The sequence below is a fragment of the Scomber japonicus genome, chromosome 19 (genome assembly GCF_027409825.1).
Source record: "Scomber japonicus isolate fScoJap1 chromosome 19, fScoJap1.pri, whole genome shotgun sequence".
NCBI lineage: Eukaryota > Metazoa > Chordata > Actinopteri > Scombriformes > Scombridae > Scomber > Scomber japonicus.
This window is the reverse complement of record NC_070596.1, coordinates 15414808-15431281: the sequence shown is the minus strand read 5'-3', so window position 1 is coordinate 15431281 and position 16474 is coordinate 15414808. Positions and strand designations below refer to the sequence as shown.

General features: G+C 38.7%; 2 protein-coding genes across 2 annotated transcripts; both read left to right on the top strand.

The window, feature by feature from the left end:
* Positions 1 to 2397: 2397 nt before the first annotated feature.
* LOC128379991 (coronin-1C-A-like) lies at positions 2398 to 8466 on the top strand. Its single transcript, XM_053339634.1, has 11 exons — positions 2398 to 2451; positions 2820 to 3019; positions 4586 to 4708; positions 5504 to 5633; positions 5866 to 6047; positions 6173 to 6292; positions 6718 to 6822; positions 6936 to 7081; positions 7237 to 7294; positions 7399 to 7644; positions 8045 to 8466. Exons 2-11 carry the CDS (start codon positions 2822 to 2824, stop codon positions 8162 to 8164), a joined length of 1428 nt encoding a protein of 475 aa, XP_053195609.1. The 5' UTR covers positions 2398 to 2451; positions 2820 to 2821; the 3' UTR covers positions 8165 to 8466.
* Positions 8467 to 12670: 4204 nt separating this feature from the next.
* Positions 12671 to 13840, top strand: selplg (selectin P ligand). Its single transcript, XM_053339476.1, has one exon. It carries the CDS (start codon positions 12712 to 12714, stop codon positions 13753 to 13755), a length of 1044 nt encoding a protein of 347 aa, XP_053195451.1. The 5' UTR covers positions 12671 to 12711; the 3' UTR covers positions 13756 to 13840.
* Positions 13841 to 16474: the final 2634 nt, after the last annotated feature.

Below are 16474 nucleotides of genomic sequence, written 5' to 3'. Positions count from 1 at the left end.
TAAAAAAAATATATATATTTTAAAGCATGTATCCACATTGAAGTGTTTACTGTTGTATTATGATTTGGAATGAAAAGCCTCTATAGTTTTCTAAATACTCGTTATTGTCTACATTTTTCCTTTAATTAATTTAAAACCCTTGCATACCCCACACATGTGTTTTCACTTTAGCTGATTAGACGTCTGCTCAGGTTGAAGTTGGGCAGAAATGTGCTCTGAGTTATGTTATGGCCATTAAGCTTCTTGTAATAATCATAAAGATGTATAAAGAGAACCAGAGAGAGAGAGGGACATGTCAGTAAATCAGCCTGTACACACACACAGGCCTGAGATGTGAATTCATCAGGTCAAATAACTGCTGAACAATAGTATAGTATGTCCTCATAAACACCAAAAACCAATCCGGAAATTCAAATACAGATTGAAAAGTATAAAAATGTCAAATTCTAAAAATATGGTTGCATGAATAGATATAAAATATGATGTCCAGCAAGGAACATATGGACAATAAGACATATAAAGACATTTTTGACTATATACCTGTAATAGGACATTAAAGAAAAGACAACACTTATGCCCTATCATGATATCCAAAATCTAAGACATAATCTAGTCTTATATCACAGTATCAATACAATGCCCACCCTTAATATGATGGTGATGCAAATGTAGTTCAGTGAGTTATCTCCCAAACTATATTAAAATTGTTCCGTATGCATGAATATGATCAGATTTGAGAGAAATTCAAAGTTGTTGTTTTTTTATCCGAGAGGCAGTGATTCATCTTTTCCATTTTGAAAATCTCTGACTGAATGTGAAGAAGCAGGTGGTCTGGTGTGATGACAGGCTTGTGGATCACTGGAGAAAAATCCTGCAGCTTGAATAAACTGTTCATGTTTCTTTAGATTGGCAGACTAATCACTGCCCTGAGACACTATATTTTCCAGATAATTACACAGCAAAGTATTTTCACTTAAACGATGAAAAAAACCCGCCTAAGGAATCTAAAGCTGAGTTTTCAGGATTTACAGCAGACAATGATGAGACAAATCAACTTTCTGGAGAAATTCCACTGTGTTTTGTCCGCCATGTTTTGGCTGCAGATCAGATCTAACCATCTCCAGATCTGTCAGGATGCCAACAGTGGACTCTGTCTTTGCTTGATGAACGATTTCTCTTAAAGCTGAAAGCAGAAATGAGAAATAAAGAAGAAACGGGAACATGTTTAAAGGTGTACTGAGAGACAATGCTCCTTTTTGCTGCATCCGTGTCAGTAAACCCGAAAATATAATGTGTTATGTTAATATTAATGACCACTAAAACATCTAGCTGCAGTCATTTGAAAGTGCTCTCCAGTTTAAATGACACTGTAAGAAATGGATGTAGTAAAATTAAAAGTATGTTGTCTGGTTTTAATTGGATTTTTTAAAACACTTGAATTGGTGAAGCATATTTTATCTGTTGTACATTTTAATTAGTTTAAAAAGTTCTGAGTAGAGTGTCTAATGAGCCACAGTGCCACTGAGTTCAAAAAAAACAAAACCCAGTTTGTTAGATGGTATGATAGAGGTAAGACCAAATATTTGCAATATCAACCTTAAAAAGAGTGAACTGCATCTGTGTCCATATCAGGCTATTTAGAGGCACATTACAGCTGAAATGATTAATCCATTAATCCATCAACAGAAAATGAATCAGCAACTATTTTGCTTACAAACAAAAAAGCTCTAATACACTTTTCTGCTTTTAGACTCTTAAAACTGAATAATTCAGATTTCTTTGGTCTTATGAGAGTGAACTGAATATCTTTAGGATGTGGGATGTTGGTCTGGACAAAACAAGACATTTGAAGTTGCCCTTTGAGAAATAGTGATAGACACTTTTCATCATGTTCTGACATCTTTTAGACTAAACCTATTGATTTTAGACTAAATCAATGAATCGAGGAGATAACTGACAGATGAATTGATACTGAAAATGATTATTAGTTGCAGGCGTAGTTCAAATATACCTTTTTATACCTAAAACACATCATCAAAACTGAGAATCTACAGAGCTTGTTCAGGAAGGTGATATTTAATGTTGTGTCACAGTATAGATTTCTTGGCTTAAATCATACATTAAAAGAGGGAAGGACACATTTCACTAAACCCATATTTACTATTTATTCCATATAGTTGAAAACTTCTATTTTCCCAATTATTCCCACAGTTTTGAATTCATGTTTTGCAATATTTGTATCTTTCCTTTTGGATAATGTAATCAGATATCCAACCAGACTGATTTTCATTCATTGTACTTTTTGTAATTGTGTATGCTTAATGATCCATTTCTCTTGTCATGTGTGAAGTAAAAAATGTCAAATGATTTTGATATTTGACACCTAGCGGTTGACAACTCGAGCAGAACTTGGCGTGACAACAGCCTGAAAAATGTCTCAGAAATAAGGAGGTAAACACAGCTGGAGGAAAATCTGTTGCTTGTAGAGTTTACCTCAGATGTTTGCCAGTAGAAGTAGGTAGAGCTGCTTTATTTCCTTTTCATGCACAGGAACAAACTCAGTCACAGTTAATAAATATAATCTCAGATCAGACAGACTGAGCTGGCAGTAATCCAAATGTACCCCATGGTTTCCTCAGCATGCACAGTGATGAAAGAAGGATTCTTATTTTAGATTTTATAAGCTGAAAGTGGCCAAGTTGCCTTTTGAAACAGCAGTACTTATAGATTTCATTTGATTTTACTAACATTTCTTACATTTGGATACTTATTGAAAACACTTATGAGCTCTGATTTACCTCCCTCTTATCTCTCTGCAGATATGTTGCGACGAGTTGTGCGACAGAGCAAGTTCCGTCACGTCTTTGGTCAGGCCCTGAGGAACGACCAGTGCTACGATGATATCCGCGTCTCCAGGGTCACATGGGACAGCTCCTTCTGTGCCGTCAATCCCAAGTTTGTTGCCATCATCATCGAGGCCAGTGGGGGCGGAGCCTTTCTTGTCCTTCCTCTACAAAAGGTGAGCGATCCATGCTCCGTCATCTCCTTCTTGTCTCGGTCAAGAGGTGAAAAAGATCTTTTGAAGGCCCCGTTACAGAAGACCTGTGAGATCTATGTTAGTATTTCTATAGGAATGGGTTATTAAAGGTCAGAATAAAATGTCATTGGCACTTGCTTGATGAATCAGCCACATGAAGTTAAGAAAGGACTCGCATTAGTACTCAAGCATGGGTTGATCTACTAAGTCTGGTCTTGGGCTGAAAATGGTTATAGGTACACATCTGCATACAACCAGCACTCATTACCCTTTCACTGGCAGTTGCCCTCTTGACCTGTCTGATGATACTAATGCTTGCAAGTGTTTCAAATTGAACACATTGTCATTACAGCCCCTAAGTATATACATTTTGTGTGATTATAACATCTTAGGGCTAGATAGTAAATCAATATCATATCGATGTTGTGATACAAGACTCGATATCGTCTCATATCAAAATATATTTTGGATGTGGTAATATGGTGATATGGCATAAGTGTTGTCTCTTGCTGCTTTTAAAGGCTGCTTTACAGTAAAGGGATGTCATTTTCTAAACTTACCAGACTGCTCTTTACCTACTAGACATGGTACCTAGTCATTATATTCACATCACTGTTGATTATTTATCAAAAACCTCCATTGTATAAATATTTTGTGAAAGCACAAATAGACATCCCTAAAATACTGTTGCAATATCAATATCATCACATTGTATCAACAATATTGTGATATTTGATTTTATCCGTATCACCCAGCCTTGTTTGTAATTCTAGTGCCATATTTTTGGATCCAAAAGTGGGAGACAGAGTGTGTAACCGATACCCAGACGTGAAAAGGTTGTAACTTGAGACTGTATCATCATCATATACTGTAATAGCATCCAGAGCTTATGGCCAATCAATTCTACAGGCTTGTTCTTAGTCACCAGACCTTCAGCGAGCTGCTACTGTGACCCTGTCCTGCTGTTCTTCCCTGAGGCATCTCATCTATAGTAAAAAAACAACATAGATAATCAATGTTTCTATCTGCCTGGTAATAAAGGCATGTGATGTATGCCTCATTGAACATGATACTCACAGAGGGGATGGGTGCTGTGCCATTATTTTAGGGCAGTGGGTTAATTAATTGATATTCACTCACTGTATAATGTTCTGCCTTAAGACAAGCTGCCAAAACTGCTGGAAAGTCATTGTTTGCATTTAAAGTTCTCTTTTTTGCTATTTTCACAATGTGCTAAGTGTGTCATCTTTAAAAACAGATCAGTTGACTTCATTTTAGCCAGTAAAGCAATTAAATAACTAAATGTGGCATGAAGTCAGTCGTTTGAGGTTTGATGATGACGGTAATAGAAGAGTGAAAAATGTTCTTGGAGTCACACAAAGAACTTATTAAAAATAAACCCTGACAGGAGACAGAATAGTTAAATTAGCTTTCCGTCAGTCATTTTCATATCTCTCCAGCAGATATCGCCTAACAGAACTTTATTGCTCTGCTTCAGCTCTCACTCTCTTTCGCCCTTTTGTGACAAAGTTGTCTTCTGTCCCGTAGACCGGCCGTATAGACAAGGTCTACCCTACAGTATGTGGTCACACGGGCCCAGTGCTGGACATCGACTGGTGTCCTCATAATGACCATGTCATCGCTAGTGGCTCAGAGGACTGCACGGTCATGGTAAGGACGCGCTTGATCGCTAAAGGATCACAGCTTTTCCTTTTTTATGAAGTACTTATTTAATGATTTACATTTATACTCTACATCTGTTGATTTGGCATCTTGGACATGATGTGCTGTAATGAATGAATTAAAAAATGTCCTGGTGCTTTTTAGGTTTTTACTGTAGCATTTTCAATTCATTTTTTGATGACTAATGACTGTGTTGTGTCTGCTGATATTGATACTTTTCAGTTTTCGTGTGTATAAATAACTATTATCGAACATTTTTGTAGCGTGATCCAAAATAAGTCAAAGAAATGATTTACTTGAAATGAAATTGTTGACAAACTTGAAAGGTGAGGGTGAATGTGCGAATGGACCAAATAACTGTAAGAGTAAAAACAGACACACATTATTTTATTATCTGTTAATTATTTTTCATTTAATATTATTATTGCTTTTTTTTACTTGACTGAGAGATCTGCACTAGACTGCCAGTGTCCTTATACACCTGTATCTGAGCAACATAATTTAGTTGTGGTACCTTTTTGACTCTCAAGTTACATGTTGAATGTGTGTTGAATTCAAGATATATATCCAATGCTTATTAAGGCTGTTAATGATGTCTTTCAGTAAGTGTAGGTATGGGTATATAGTTTTGACCAGTTTTCTAGGTGAGTCAGTCATTGATTTGTTTTATGGATTATGAACACACAGCCTCAATCTGCTGTATTTCTGTAGTCTACTATTTAGTATTAGTACTGTAATGATCAGTGTTTCTTATCTAACTTTTTTTTTTTCTCTATGATTTAGGTTTGGCAAATTCCTGAGAACGGGCTGGAGAATCCCCTTTCAGAGCCTGTGGTCGTGCTAGAGGGCCACTCTAAGAGGGTCGGCATTGTGTCTTGGCATCCGACCGCTCGTAACGTTCTCCTCAGTGCAGGTATTGGACTGAAGTCTCTGATGCGCTCTCGTGCCCTCAGAGTATAATAATGAAGTCTGTTTAGGTAATTAGTCTGCCATTTGTCCACTGTGCACAGCTGAGCTCCAAATCTGACCAATTATCTCACAGTTTGCCTTCTGTTGCGTTGCTTTGTGTGATATAAAGTGCTTAAAATAAACTTGGACGTAGAGGTGTGCGTGTGCTCAGCCTGTGTTGTATGTGTCCATTTTAGGGTGCGACAACCAGATCATCATCTGGAATGTGGGCACAGGAGAGGCCATGATCAACCTGGAGGACATGCACCCCGATGTTATCTTTAGTATCAGCTGGAGCCGCAATGGCAGCCTACTCTGCACCGCTTGCAAGGACAAGAAGGTCCGCGTCATCGACCCCCGTAAAAAAAAGGTTGTGGCGGTAAGTGAAAACGCCAAGGGGCTTTGGGGCTAGGATGCTTGACATGCGGAATAATCTTTCCCCGAATCACCCACAGAGCCTGCAAACACTGCTGCCCAATTTCACAAGTATGTTTCTGCTTTTAGGAGAAGGACAAAGCCCACGAGGGAGCTCGGCCAATGAGAGCAATCTTTCTAGCAGACGGAAACATTTTCACCACTGGATTCAGCCGCATGAGCGAGCGCCAGCTAGCCCTGTGGAAAACTGTACGTCATTGTAGTGAATATCATTCAATCCGTAACACACTGATACATCACAGACACACCAAAGTAATGTTGAACTTTTATAGCACCTTGTTTTGAACATTTTCCTGTCCATGATGTAAGTCAGAATGTCTTCACCAGGTCTTCCTCTATGTAAGACATGCTCTTTTGCTTTTTGTTTTTTTTGCTCTGTGCCACTTGAGTCTATAACAACTCAACTCCACTAGGGGGCATTCAACACAAAGAGTAACACAAAACCTGTGAGGAGTCATTGTTACATATTTGCAGAATGTGATTTGTTCCTGTTTGTTAGTCATGTAAGCACAGGAGCAACTAATACAGGCAGTCAGCAATTATTGGCCTGAAATCACAGTTAATAAATAATAATATGTCTATATCACTTTAAATGTTGAATTTTCTCTCACCAGGAAAACATGGATGAGCCAATATGTGTCCAAGAGATGGACTCTAGTAATGGAGTTCTGCTGCCCTTCTATGACCCTGACACCAATATAGTCTACTTGTGTGGAAAGGTGACTGAGGCTTATAAATAAATACATTCCTGTTTTGTTTTCCATTTCCAAAGAATCAGTGATACACATATAGATTCACAGGCTCACTTTAAGCATTGATGTTGTGTCCTCAGGGTGACAGCAGCATTCGGTACTTTGAGATCACCGACGAGGCGCCGTTTGTTCACTACCTCAACACCTTTTCCACTAAGGAGCCTCAGAGGGGCATGGGATACATGCCCAAGAGGGGGCTGGATGTCAACAAATGTGAAATCGCAAGGTATAAAAGACCAAAAAAGTGTTGTTTTTTTATTTTCGACCATGTTGTATGTGTTCCTGTGGATCGTGGAGCAAATATATTACTGAATTTCTCTGAAAAATAATGTCATTACTTTTAAAAATAGCTAAATAATGAACCCTGCCTCCTCTCTGTAGGTTTTATAAATTACATGAGAGAAAATGTGAGCCAATCATCATGACAGTGCCACGTAAGGTGAGTCTGTTTGATATCTAGTAATAATAAAAGTGCTGCTGTTGCATTGCTACTGTAAAGACCTTTCTCTAATGACATTTCCTGCGTCCTCTCCACCCACCCAGTCGGACCTGTTCCAGGACGACCTGTATCCAGACACAGCCGGCCCTGATCCCGCCCTGGAGGCAGAGGAGTGGTTCGCCGGGAAAAATGGAGGCCCCATCCTGATCTCGCTCAAAGATGGCTATGTCTCCACGAAGAACCGGGATCTGAAAGTGGTCAAAACAAACGTCCTGGAGAGCAAGCCAGCCACAAAAGCAGCAGAGAAAATCCCAATTATCCAGAAGCATGCTTCTCCACAGTCCTCAGTAGTGAGTGTTAGGACATATTTCCCTTTTTATTTTTGTTTACAGATTATTCTTTTTACTCTACAACATAACTAGACTCTTTATATAAAGTAGGATTAGGATTATTGTGTGCTCTCTGCACTGTAGTTCAGGCTTGCACATGTTTTTTTGCTGACATTTGGACTTTCCCAATTCACAGTAATTATTATGGTTGGAACAATTTTGAAAAGTTATGAATCAGCAGATAGTTTGGTATTTGAGTCACAATCCAGTCTGGTTTTGGTACAGCCAGGAAAAAAATGTTGACTGCTGTAACATCTCTGCACATTTTGTCAGGATTAACACATAACAGCACATTTAGCTTTAATAGCTGTGAAACAAATAGCTGTAAATTGGTCATAACTCTCTTTTCATTTATGAACAGAAAATGGAAGACAAACTGGAAGAGGTACTCCGAGAGTTCAAGTCACTCAGGGACCGTGTCATCCTTCAAGACCGTCGAATCGCCAGACTGGAAGAGCAGGTTGCCAAGGTCGCCATGTAAGACGCGGCCCCTTCCCAGGACCGTTCATTTGTTTTGGAGAGAGTCGAAACAGACGGGGTCAGCCACGGCCAAATTCTTAAGATTCGGCTTCGTTCAGCTTGGCGTCGTCCCCCTGCGATGAGACCAAGCTTACATTCCAAGATTAACTTTATTTTTCCTCATCCAGCCTCCTGTTTCACGCGTCGCCCTGACACACACACACACTCATACACACACACACACACACACACACAGAAAAGGAAAAACTCTTGCAGCTCATGTACCCGTTTTGAAGAAAAGACATTTTTGTTGAAGGAGAAGTCTTAACTTTTTTTTTTGTTTGTTTGTTTCAAATTGTGGTAAAACATTCTCATGTGAAGTTTGTACTTACTACTCAAAAACTGTATGTAGCATCAGTATTTCCATTTTTCTTTTTTGTGTTGCCAAATATGAGTCGTGTGCGGTTTTTATGCACTGCTTTTACATTTATTTTCTCTCCTGTTGTACATTCCAGTCACAACCTGGTAGAATAATTTAGTCAAGCTGGATTTTTTTAAATGATAGCCGTTGAACTCTTGTTCTCCCACCAGTTTGATCATCGATAACCATCAAATTTATGAATGTGGAAGAATTCCTTCGAAAATGTTTTATTCCTGTTCTTCTGGGCTTGAAATTAAACATTGAGTTTTATGGGGAAGGGGAGGGGAGGGAGGGGGGGGGGTTGCATCTTTGGTGTAAATGTTGTGCAAATGTAGTGGTGCCTCTTGTCACTGTCAAGGGTCAAAACTACCCTCTCCAGTGCATATTTGGTGTTGGGAAGGGACCACTCACCCCAGCTTGTGTTTCACTGAACCCCTGACAAACAGTTCTGTGCACATAATAAAGATTTTACACATGAAATCCTCTATTTTTCCTCTCGTCTTTTTTTTTCTACTTCTATCCATCTATGAGTCAAGTGCAGTGTTCATTGTGTCAGTTGGAGCATTATATTTCCAATTCACTTCTGACATCAGATTTGAAATCTTACCAAAGTTACACAGTGAAGAAAAACCAAGATGAACTTTTCAGGCAGGTTAAAAACTTTCTGCTGGAATAATACTGTATATTTGAGCTGTTGTAAAACATACAAAATTTACTCCATAATAGTTGCATTGGAGGATATATAATACTTAATTTACACAAAATATATAATTGATGTATAAAATACAAAAAAATAATAGTAATATGTTTTATAATTGATTAATCTCAACTATTGCCTTGATGAATTACTTGGTCTATTTAAAAAAAACAGTTTTTTAGAGGTGAAGCTAATGTCTTCAAATAGCTGAGTGAGAAACTGAGTGAAATTTGGCTTTTACATTGACTTAACATAAGCAATAATCAAATAGTTGTCTTTGTTGTATCAGTCAATCAACTAATTGTTTCAGCTCCTCAGTCCCAGCCTCCACAACAGCCTGTAACAAACCTTAATGAACTGTTACTTTTCTTGCCTGATGATGGCGCCTCAGTTGTACCCATGTGGTCATTTAAATGTTGATCAGATAATCTTGGCTCCTCCACTGTGATAAATATTTATTGTAGTTTGGTGTGAGGTTATCAAGAGTTATTTTGGCTGTTTATTTTACTTTAAATGGAATTCCCTCCTCACATTCACAGCTGTTTTATATCATGGCGCTCTAAACAGAATTAATTTTTTCAGCATATGAACTTCACCTCAACCAGTCTCATTCACTTACATTATTGATGTCCTTCATGTCCCAGAATCTCTTTAGACAGCACTTTGTCCACATGTTGGTGTTGGTGTTACATGCAGGTGGAGCATCTATGACGTTACTGAACGCTTCCCTGCTATCCAGACAGTTTTTCATTATAGTTCTTCTCAGTCTTACAAACAGTAGGCCTCATTTTATTTTATTTTATTCACAAATGCACTGTAGCTCAGGATTAAAATGTATGTTTTTCATGATTAAAAAAAAAAAGAACAAGATCAGCAACATGATAGACAACGAGCTACTGTAGTAACCAAGAGAAGTTTTTATTGTATTTTCCATTCATGTTTTTTTCTTGGCCAAACTTGAAGTCAAAAGGAAATGAAAAATGCATTTTAACCCTTTTTGATCACATCCCCAGTTATAATGTGCGCCTATTTAACAATATATGCCACAAAAAACAATTGTCTTTGTATTCTTATCTCAAAATAAATCAAGTTTTCTCCCTGTAACACTACTTATGACTGCTTACGTCTTTAACCAACCAATTTCAACCAATAATATCATTACATCCACCCTCATTCAATCTCCAACGTTTAGTTATTTCTTGCCTGTCTATCTTGTTTAACTCTGAAATATCTCACAATACAGAAGTTAGACTCTCTCAAAATATAATTTCATCTGGACTTTAATGGCTAGTCCAACAAACATGCTTTTAAATGATAAAACTGTGTCCCCAGAAGACATGACCTCTGTGACCTCAAGCTACAGCCTTGTTTAATCAATATGCATCTAATTCTTACAAGTCTGACAATTATAAGAAATACTTTAATTAAAAGTCATTGCATCAACAGATTGAAACTTAAATCAGTAAATATAGATGCATTAGAGCAGTAAAACTTTGTATATTCCTGTGAAAAAGTCATTTTTAAAGTATGTTTTGTATGAATATTGAAAAAAAGTATATATTTTTCTGTATGTCTAAAGACAGTCTTGGCTCTGTGTACCACGTGTTTCTCTCATCATGGCAACTTGCAGAGGACTGACAACAAATAGAAGCTGGGGAACTTCATCTTAATGTCTCACCTTTTTAAAAAAAAATTCATAAGCATATCTCAGTATGACTCACCAACACAGGAAATGACTGAGTTATGATTTCCACACTAGACTAGAGGAACATTTCTATTTTCTCTCACAGTATAAATGTAGTAAAAACCTTTGTATTCTGATTGTTACAGTACTGTTTACTGAAGCTGGTGTTCGGTCACTGCAATCTGTTGTCAGTGCCTTGAAGCTTCTGAGTCACTGCTTTTTTCCCCACATGACATATACAGCAGCTTTGAATCTTAGGCTGATGTGTGATCAGACACAGACATGCTAGAAAAATCTTTTTTTACAGAACTGAGCACTTCCTGGTACGTTGCATAAGCTTTTAGTCAGGACTAGCAAACACACTCCTATCACCTGAGCTTCCATCAACAAGGTAAGACATTTTTCTGCCAATGAAAAGGTATATATATATATATATATATATATATATATATATATATGATCTTAAAATGCTTGAATCTGAATAATGAATATGGTAGCGATTTAAAAAAAGAAGTTCCAAATGAATTTGACTTCCTCTGTAATGCATGCTAAAGCTGTGTGTTAGGAAGTATCTGTATCTGACTTATCTGAATATGGTTTGTACTGTTGGTTTAAAAAAAAGAGAAAGACAGAGTGTGAACATTTCCTGTTTCTTTTGTTAAGCAGTGCCACAGTCAGCATGTCAGTACTCGAAGGATGATCACCTCCCAAGAGACTGAAATGAGTTGAAATAAACTTTTATTTCTGACATCCATCCCTTTGCTTCTCCAGCAGCATGGTAAGAGTAGAGGACACTTTTAAAATGTTTTATACTGGTTTCTGCTTTTGGGATCTACTGTTTTAAATTGCAATTGTGTTTTGGATGAAATTAACTTTTTTGAAAAATGCTATGCTCTATAATGCTAATTTTTACCAAGGGAAATGCATTGATCTACATTGTTTACCTCCTACCTTAAATCACAGTTGTAGCCTTAACTTTAAGTTACAGAACATCTTCTTTTGAATCACTTACTTCAGTTTAGAACATGTTCAGTGTGGGTTCTGCTGGTGTTGACTGGTTAAAAAAAGTTTCAAATTTGCTCAGAAACAGAGTACTTCTAGTTCTTGTTAAATGTAGCAAGGGGTGTGGTGAAAGACGCATGACTGTTTCATCATAAGGCCACATGACCGATTTGTTAGCTGTGTCTTTTCATACTACATCTACATTTCATCTACAACTCTTTGAATGTTTCCTTAAGTACACTTAAATCTTTTCTGTCATTTCAGATCTGTTATTCAACAATGATATCCCTCAACACAAAGAGGTATCTGCCACTGCTATGGGGAATATCTATTTTGTTCTTTATGGAGTCCAAAAGTGCTTCTATCCCAGAAACCAGCAGCATTAGCTCAACTGTTGAACCCAACAAGACAACCAAGCAGCTGAGCACTGTGCATGTACATCACAGTGAAACAGAGACGCAGCCTGCAACCCAGGATCTGACACGCAGTGCTGCAGAAGTTAGTGTTGCTGCAGAGACCACTGTGTCAGCCACAGTGGAAACTAAAGAGGCACTCAGTAACATCAGTGACAGCTCAACAGTTGGTTTGGCAGCAACTATAAGCAACTCAGGTCCACAAGTGCCTGGTAGTTCCACAGATGCTCCAGCTGTGACCAGTAAAGAACAGCCTTCTCACAATCAAGGATGGCTCAGAAAGTTTTGGTGGTCGATAAAGCCCTCAGCAAAACTTACAAACCTGCCGCAATCACAAACCACTTCTACTGGCATGAATGTTTCTGCAGCAGCTCCTTCAACAGCTCCTGTAACAGTGTCTGAAATATCTTCAGTGACAGTGGCCATGTCCTCGTCGATGTCGACATACATCAATGAGCTTCATGTTACAACAAAGTCATATTCCACCAACTCTTCTGATGATTCTACTCAAGCTGCCCGGAACTTCAGCAGCCCCTCAAAACTTAGTACAACTGCAACGACAACAAACACATCCTCTGAGGCATCCGAAGTACTTACCCCCAACAGTACTGCTTCTCCTACCAGAATAAGTGAGATATCTGCTGTCAGCACTGAGCTCTCCTCTGTGTCACAGCCTGTTTCTGCCACAAGAAGCCTGATTTCCACATCACACGTTCCTGACACAGCAAAGCCAAGCTCCACCACCGAGTCTCCCACCCCCTCAATCTCAACAGACCCTGCTAAATCCACTGCTGAGTCTCCCACCCACTCAATCTCAACAGATCCTGCTAACTCCACCGCTGAGTCTCCCATCCCCTCAATCTCAACAGATCCTGCTAACTCCACCGCTGAGCCTCCCACCCCCTCAATCTCAACAGATCCTGCTAACTCCACCGCTGTCTCCACCAGTCTTGTAGGAGTCTTGATCCCTCGAGTGCCAAAAAAGTTGCCGATTCCAACAACCAAATCAACTCCTGCAACTACAACAGCAGCTCATGAAGTCTCAAAGTGCCCACCCATCACTGAGGTCAAACCCTGCTCTAGCCGTAGAGTGGTGAATATCTGCCTCATCACCATCGCCTCCCTGGCTCTGTTGGCCACCATCTTCATGGTTTCTACCATTGTCCTCTGCGTCAAGCTCTCAGCAAGGAAGTATAAGGTCAGGAAACCTCATTATGAGACTGAGATGATGTGCATCTCGACCCTGCTGCCTGATAGGACTAACAACTACACAAGGGAACGCAACCCAATTGCTAACGGAGTCCGGGTGTTCCCCAACGGCAGAGATTACGATGATGACGGAGGCGATGACGTCACTCTCAGCAGCTTCCTTCCAGATAATGATCGTTATATTTAGATGGAATTGTTATTATTATTATCATGGGCGATTTTAGACAGGGGCCAGGGTGGGCCAGGGCCCCCCTATGGCCCCTGTGCCGAGCAGCCAATGATATAAAAAATAATTTCTAACCGCTGGCGCGAAGAGCGGGACGAGTTTGCAACGTTACGTGTATTGACGGATGATTCCAAGCGCAACACACACAGGAAGTGTGTGTTGGAGTTGGACTACAACGCCGGCCACCTCCGCTCTACCATGTGTGGGGACCGTCTAAGCAACCTTGGGGGTTCTCAGTATAGAATCAGCAAGGTCTAAGGCTTTGGACCTTAATGCTTTTGTGGACCGTTTCGCAAGGTGTCACAATCGAAGAATCTTGTTGTTGTAGAGTAGTGTTTCTCAACAGGGGCGGTACAGCCCCCCAGGGGGTGTTGAGAAGGATACAGTTGAGAGGGATACAGTTGAGGATGAGGTCAAGCAGGCATTGTTCAAAAAAGGTTGAGAACCACTGTTGTAGATCATTATGGGATTTCTTTTTATTTTCTATTTTCCCCTTTTTGGTCCTTATTAGAGTTTTATCATATTGTCATAATGTGATTTGTATGTGTTTTGTCCTACTTTCTTGTTCCTGATTAATGATTGGATTAATGATGAATCTAGTATGGGATATTGAAAAAGATCTGTAATGTTTAATGTTTAAATGTACAATAAAAAAGATGTATAAAAGATGAATTTCTTGCCATTATATTTTTCCATAATAACTATAATTGGTATAGCTCATTTCAAACAAGACATGCAGCTCATTGTGTTTTAATTTAGATTAATACGAAATAGGTAAGTTGATTAAACCATTGATGCAAAATACTGTGTAGTTCATCATTGACCCTAGCACCAGGAGCTGCATGATGTAGCTTTAGACTCATGAAATTCAACATTTTTTTTTAATGAAGAAAGTTGGTATGTTAGAGCTGAATGAATATGTTCTAATGCAAGATGAGGTTTTCAGCTTTTAATTCAATTAATTACATGCTTTGTATGTGCTTCAGATGCTGAAGCAGGTGTTTTTGCAGGTATTTTAGGCAACACTGGGTTTAGAAAAAGGCCGATATTTGGCAAAAGTAGGTCGAAGAATATAAGGTACATGGGGCGGGCCCCCCCTCAAAACATGTTGGCCCCTCTCTGGCCCCCCTGGTAATTTTGGTCTAGAATCGCCACTGATTATTATGACCACATACAAGTGTTTATAAGACTTCAGATTGATTGACCGATCTGTCAGATGCCAGTGATGTGAAAACAGTTTCTGTTTCCATCAACACATGCTTCCCTTTTGATGTCGGTGGTTTGGCTTCAGTGCACACCCTAATGCTGTGGAGGAAGAGACCTAAAAACCACAAACACACCAGAAACAAAACAGTTGCTGTTTTATATATCATGAACATTGAGTGACGTCAGCAATATCAATTATGTATTTTTGGCAAGAGTTAAGACTTTTTACATCATTTTGAACTTGCCTTCTACTATAGACTTTCAGTTGGTATGAGGAGGAGAGTGATCAAAGAGTTGTTTTATCCTCTGCTGAGTCCTGTTGGTATTTCACTTAGCAACAGGAGACAGGAAGGCTTGTTTTGTCAAGGGATTACTGTTCTTCAGTGACACTATTCAGTTTATGAGAACTGTTCTGGAAGCTGTGAGCCTCCATTGTATGAACGTAGTGTTTTGATTGATTGCTACCTTTCTGTGACTCTATTGTGTAAATATGCAGTTTCTGTATAGCAGTTCTTTAACTGATGGTCTTATTTAAAATTCTGTTAATGCTGTAAAGTCTTATCACCTCTCTAGAATTAGCTTGAAAGGTTCCTAGAAAGAACTTTAATAGGCAAAATACAGACAGTGTCTAATTAAATCTGATTAACCTTTAGTCAGTGTGCAGTAGATCAGCTAAACATGAAAAATCCAGCACATATGGAGAGTAATGTTTCCAATAATCACTTTTTCTGTGGGTTTAAATTGAGGCTTTTTTCCTCTAGAAACCAAGGCAATTTTCCCTACACAGTTCTTACTGGAAGGTTTTATGAAATGATAAAGAAAACTTATAATGAATTTACAGACTTGTAAAGTAGAATGGATTACTGTTTTGAGTAAAGAGAGCTAGACCTTATGCTAGAAATGTTGCTGTACTAAAAACCAGTTAAGTATAGTTGCAGTCTTCTATGTTAAAGGTGGATTTTTTGTTGTTGTTGTTGTGTGTCCTTACGTGTGTTTAAATGACATACTGTGTACAGATAATAAAACCACTGTGTAGACTAAGCCAGTTCCCTTATTTATGAAAGGCTTTATAAAAAAGCTTTTCTTCTACCCCGGACTGGATTTCATATTCACTTCCCTTCCAGTGAAAAGAAAACAGAGCCATGAATGCTCATTAAGGCCATGCAGCCATGCTTTTTTTTTCTCCTTCTTCTTCTTCTTTTTTTCATCTTGAGCTAGCATTTGCAACAGACAGCTTGACTATCCACAGAGCTGAGACAAATGTAAACCTGAAGGATGCAGGACCTCATCTCATGCTCCTGATGACCATATAAAGCTAGACTTGTCTTGACTGATCACTAACATGGTGGACCTGCCAAAAAATGCATTCACACATGTACACAGTCACACTCACTCCCTAATGTGGTCACACGCACTGTGTGAGTTTAATTGCTTTCCTCTGGAGAAAATAACACTGCATTTTTTATAACAGTTT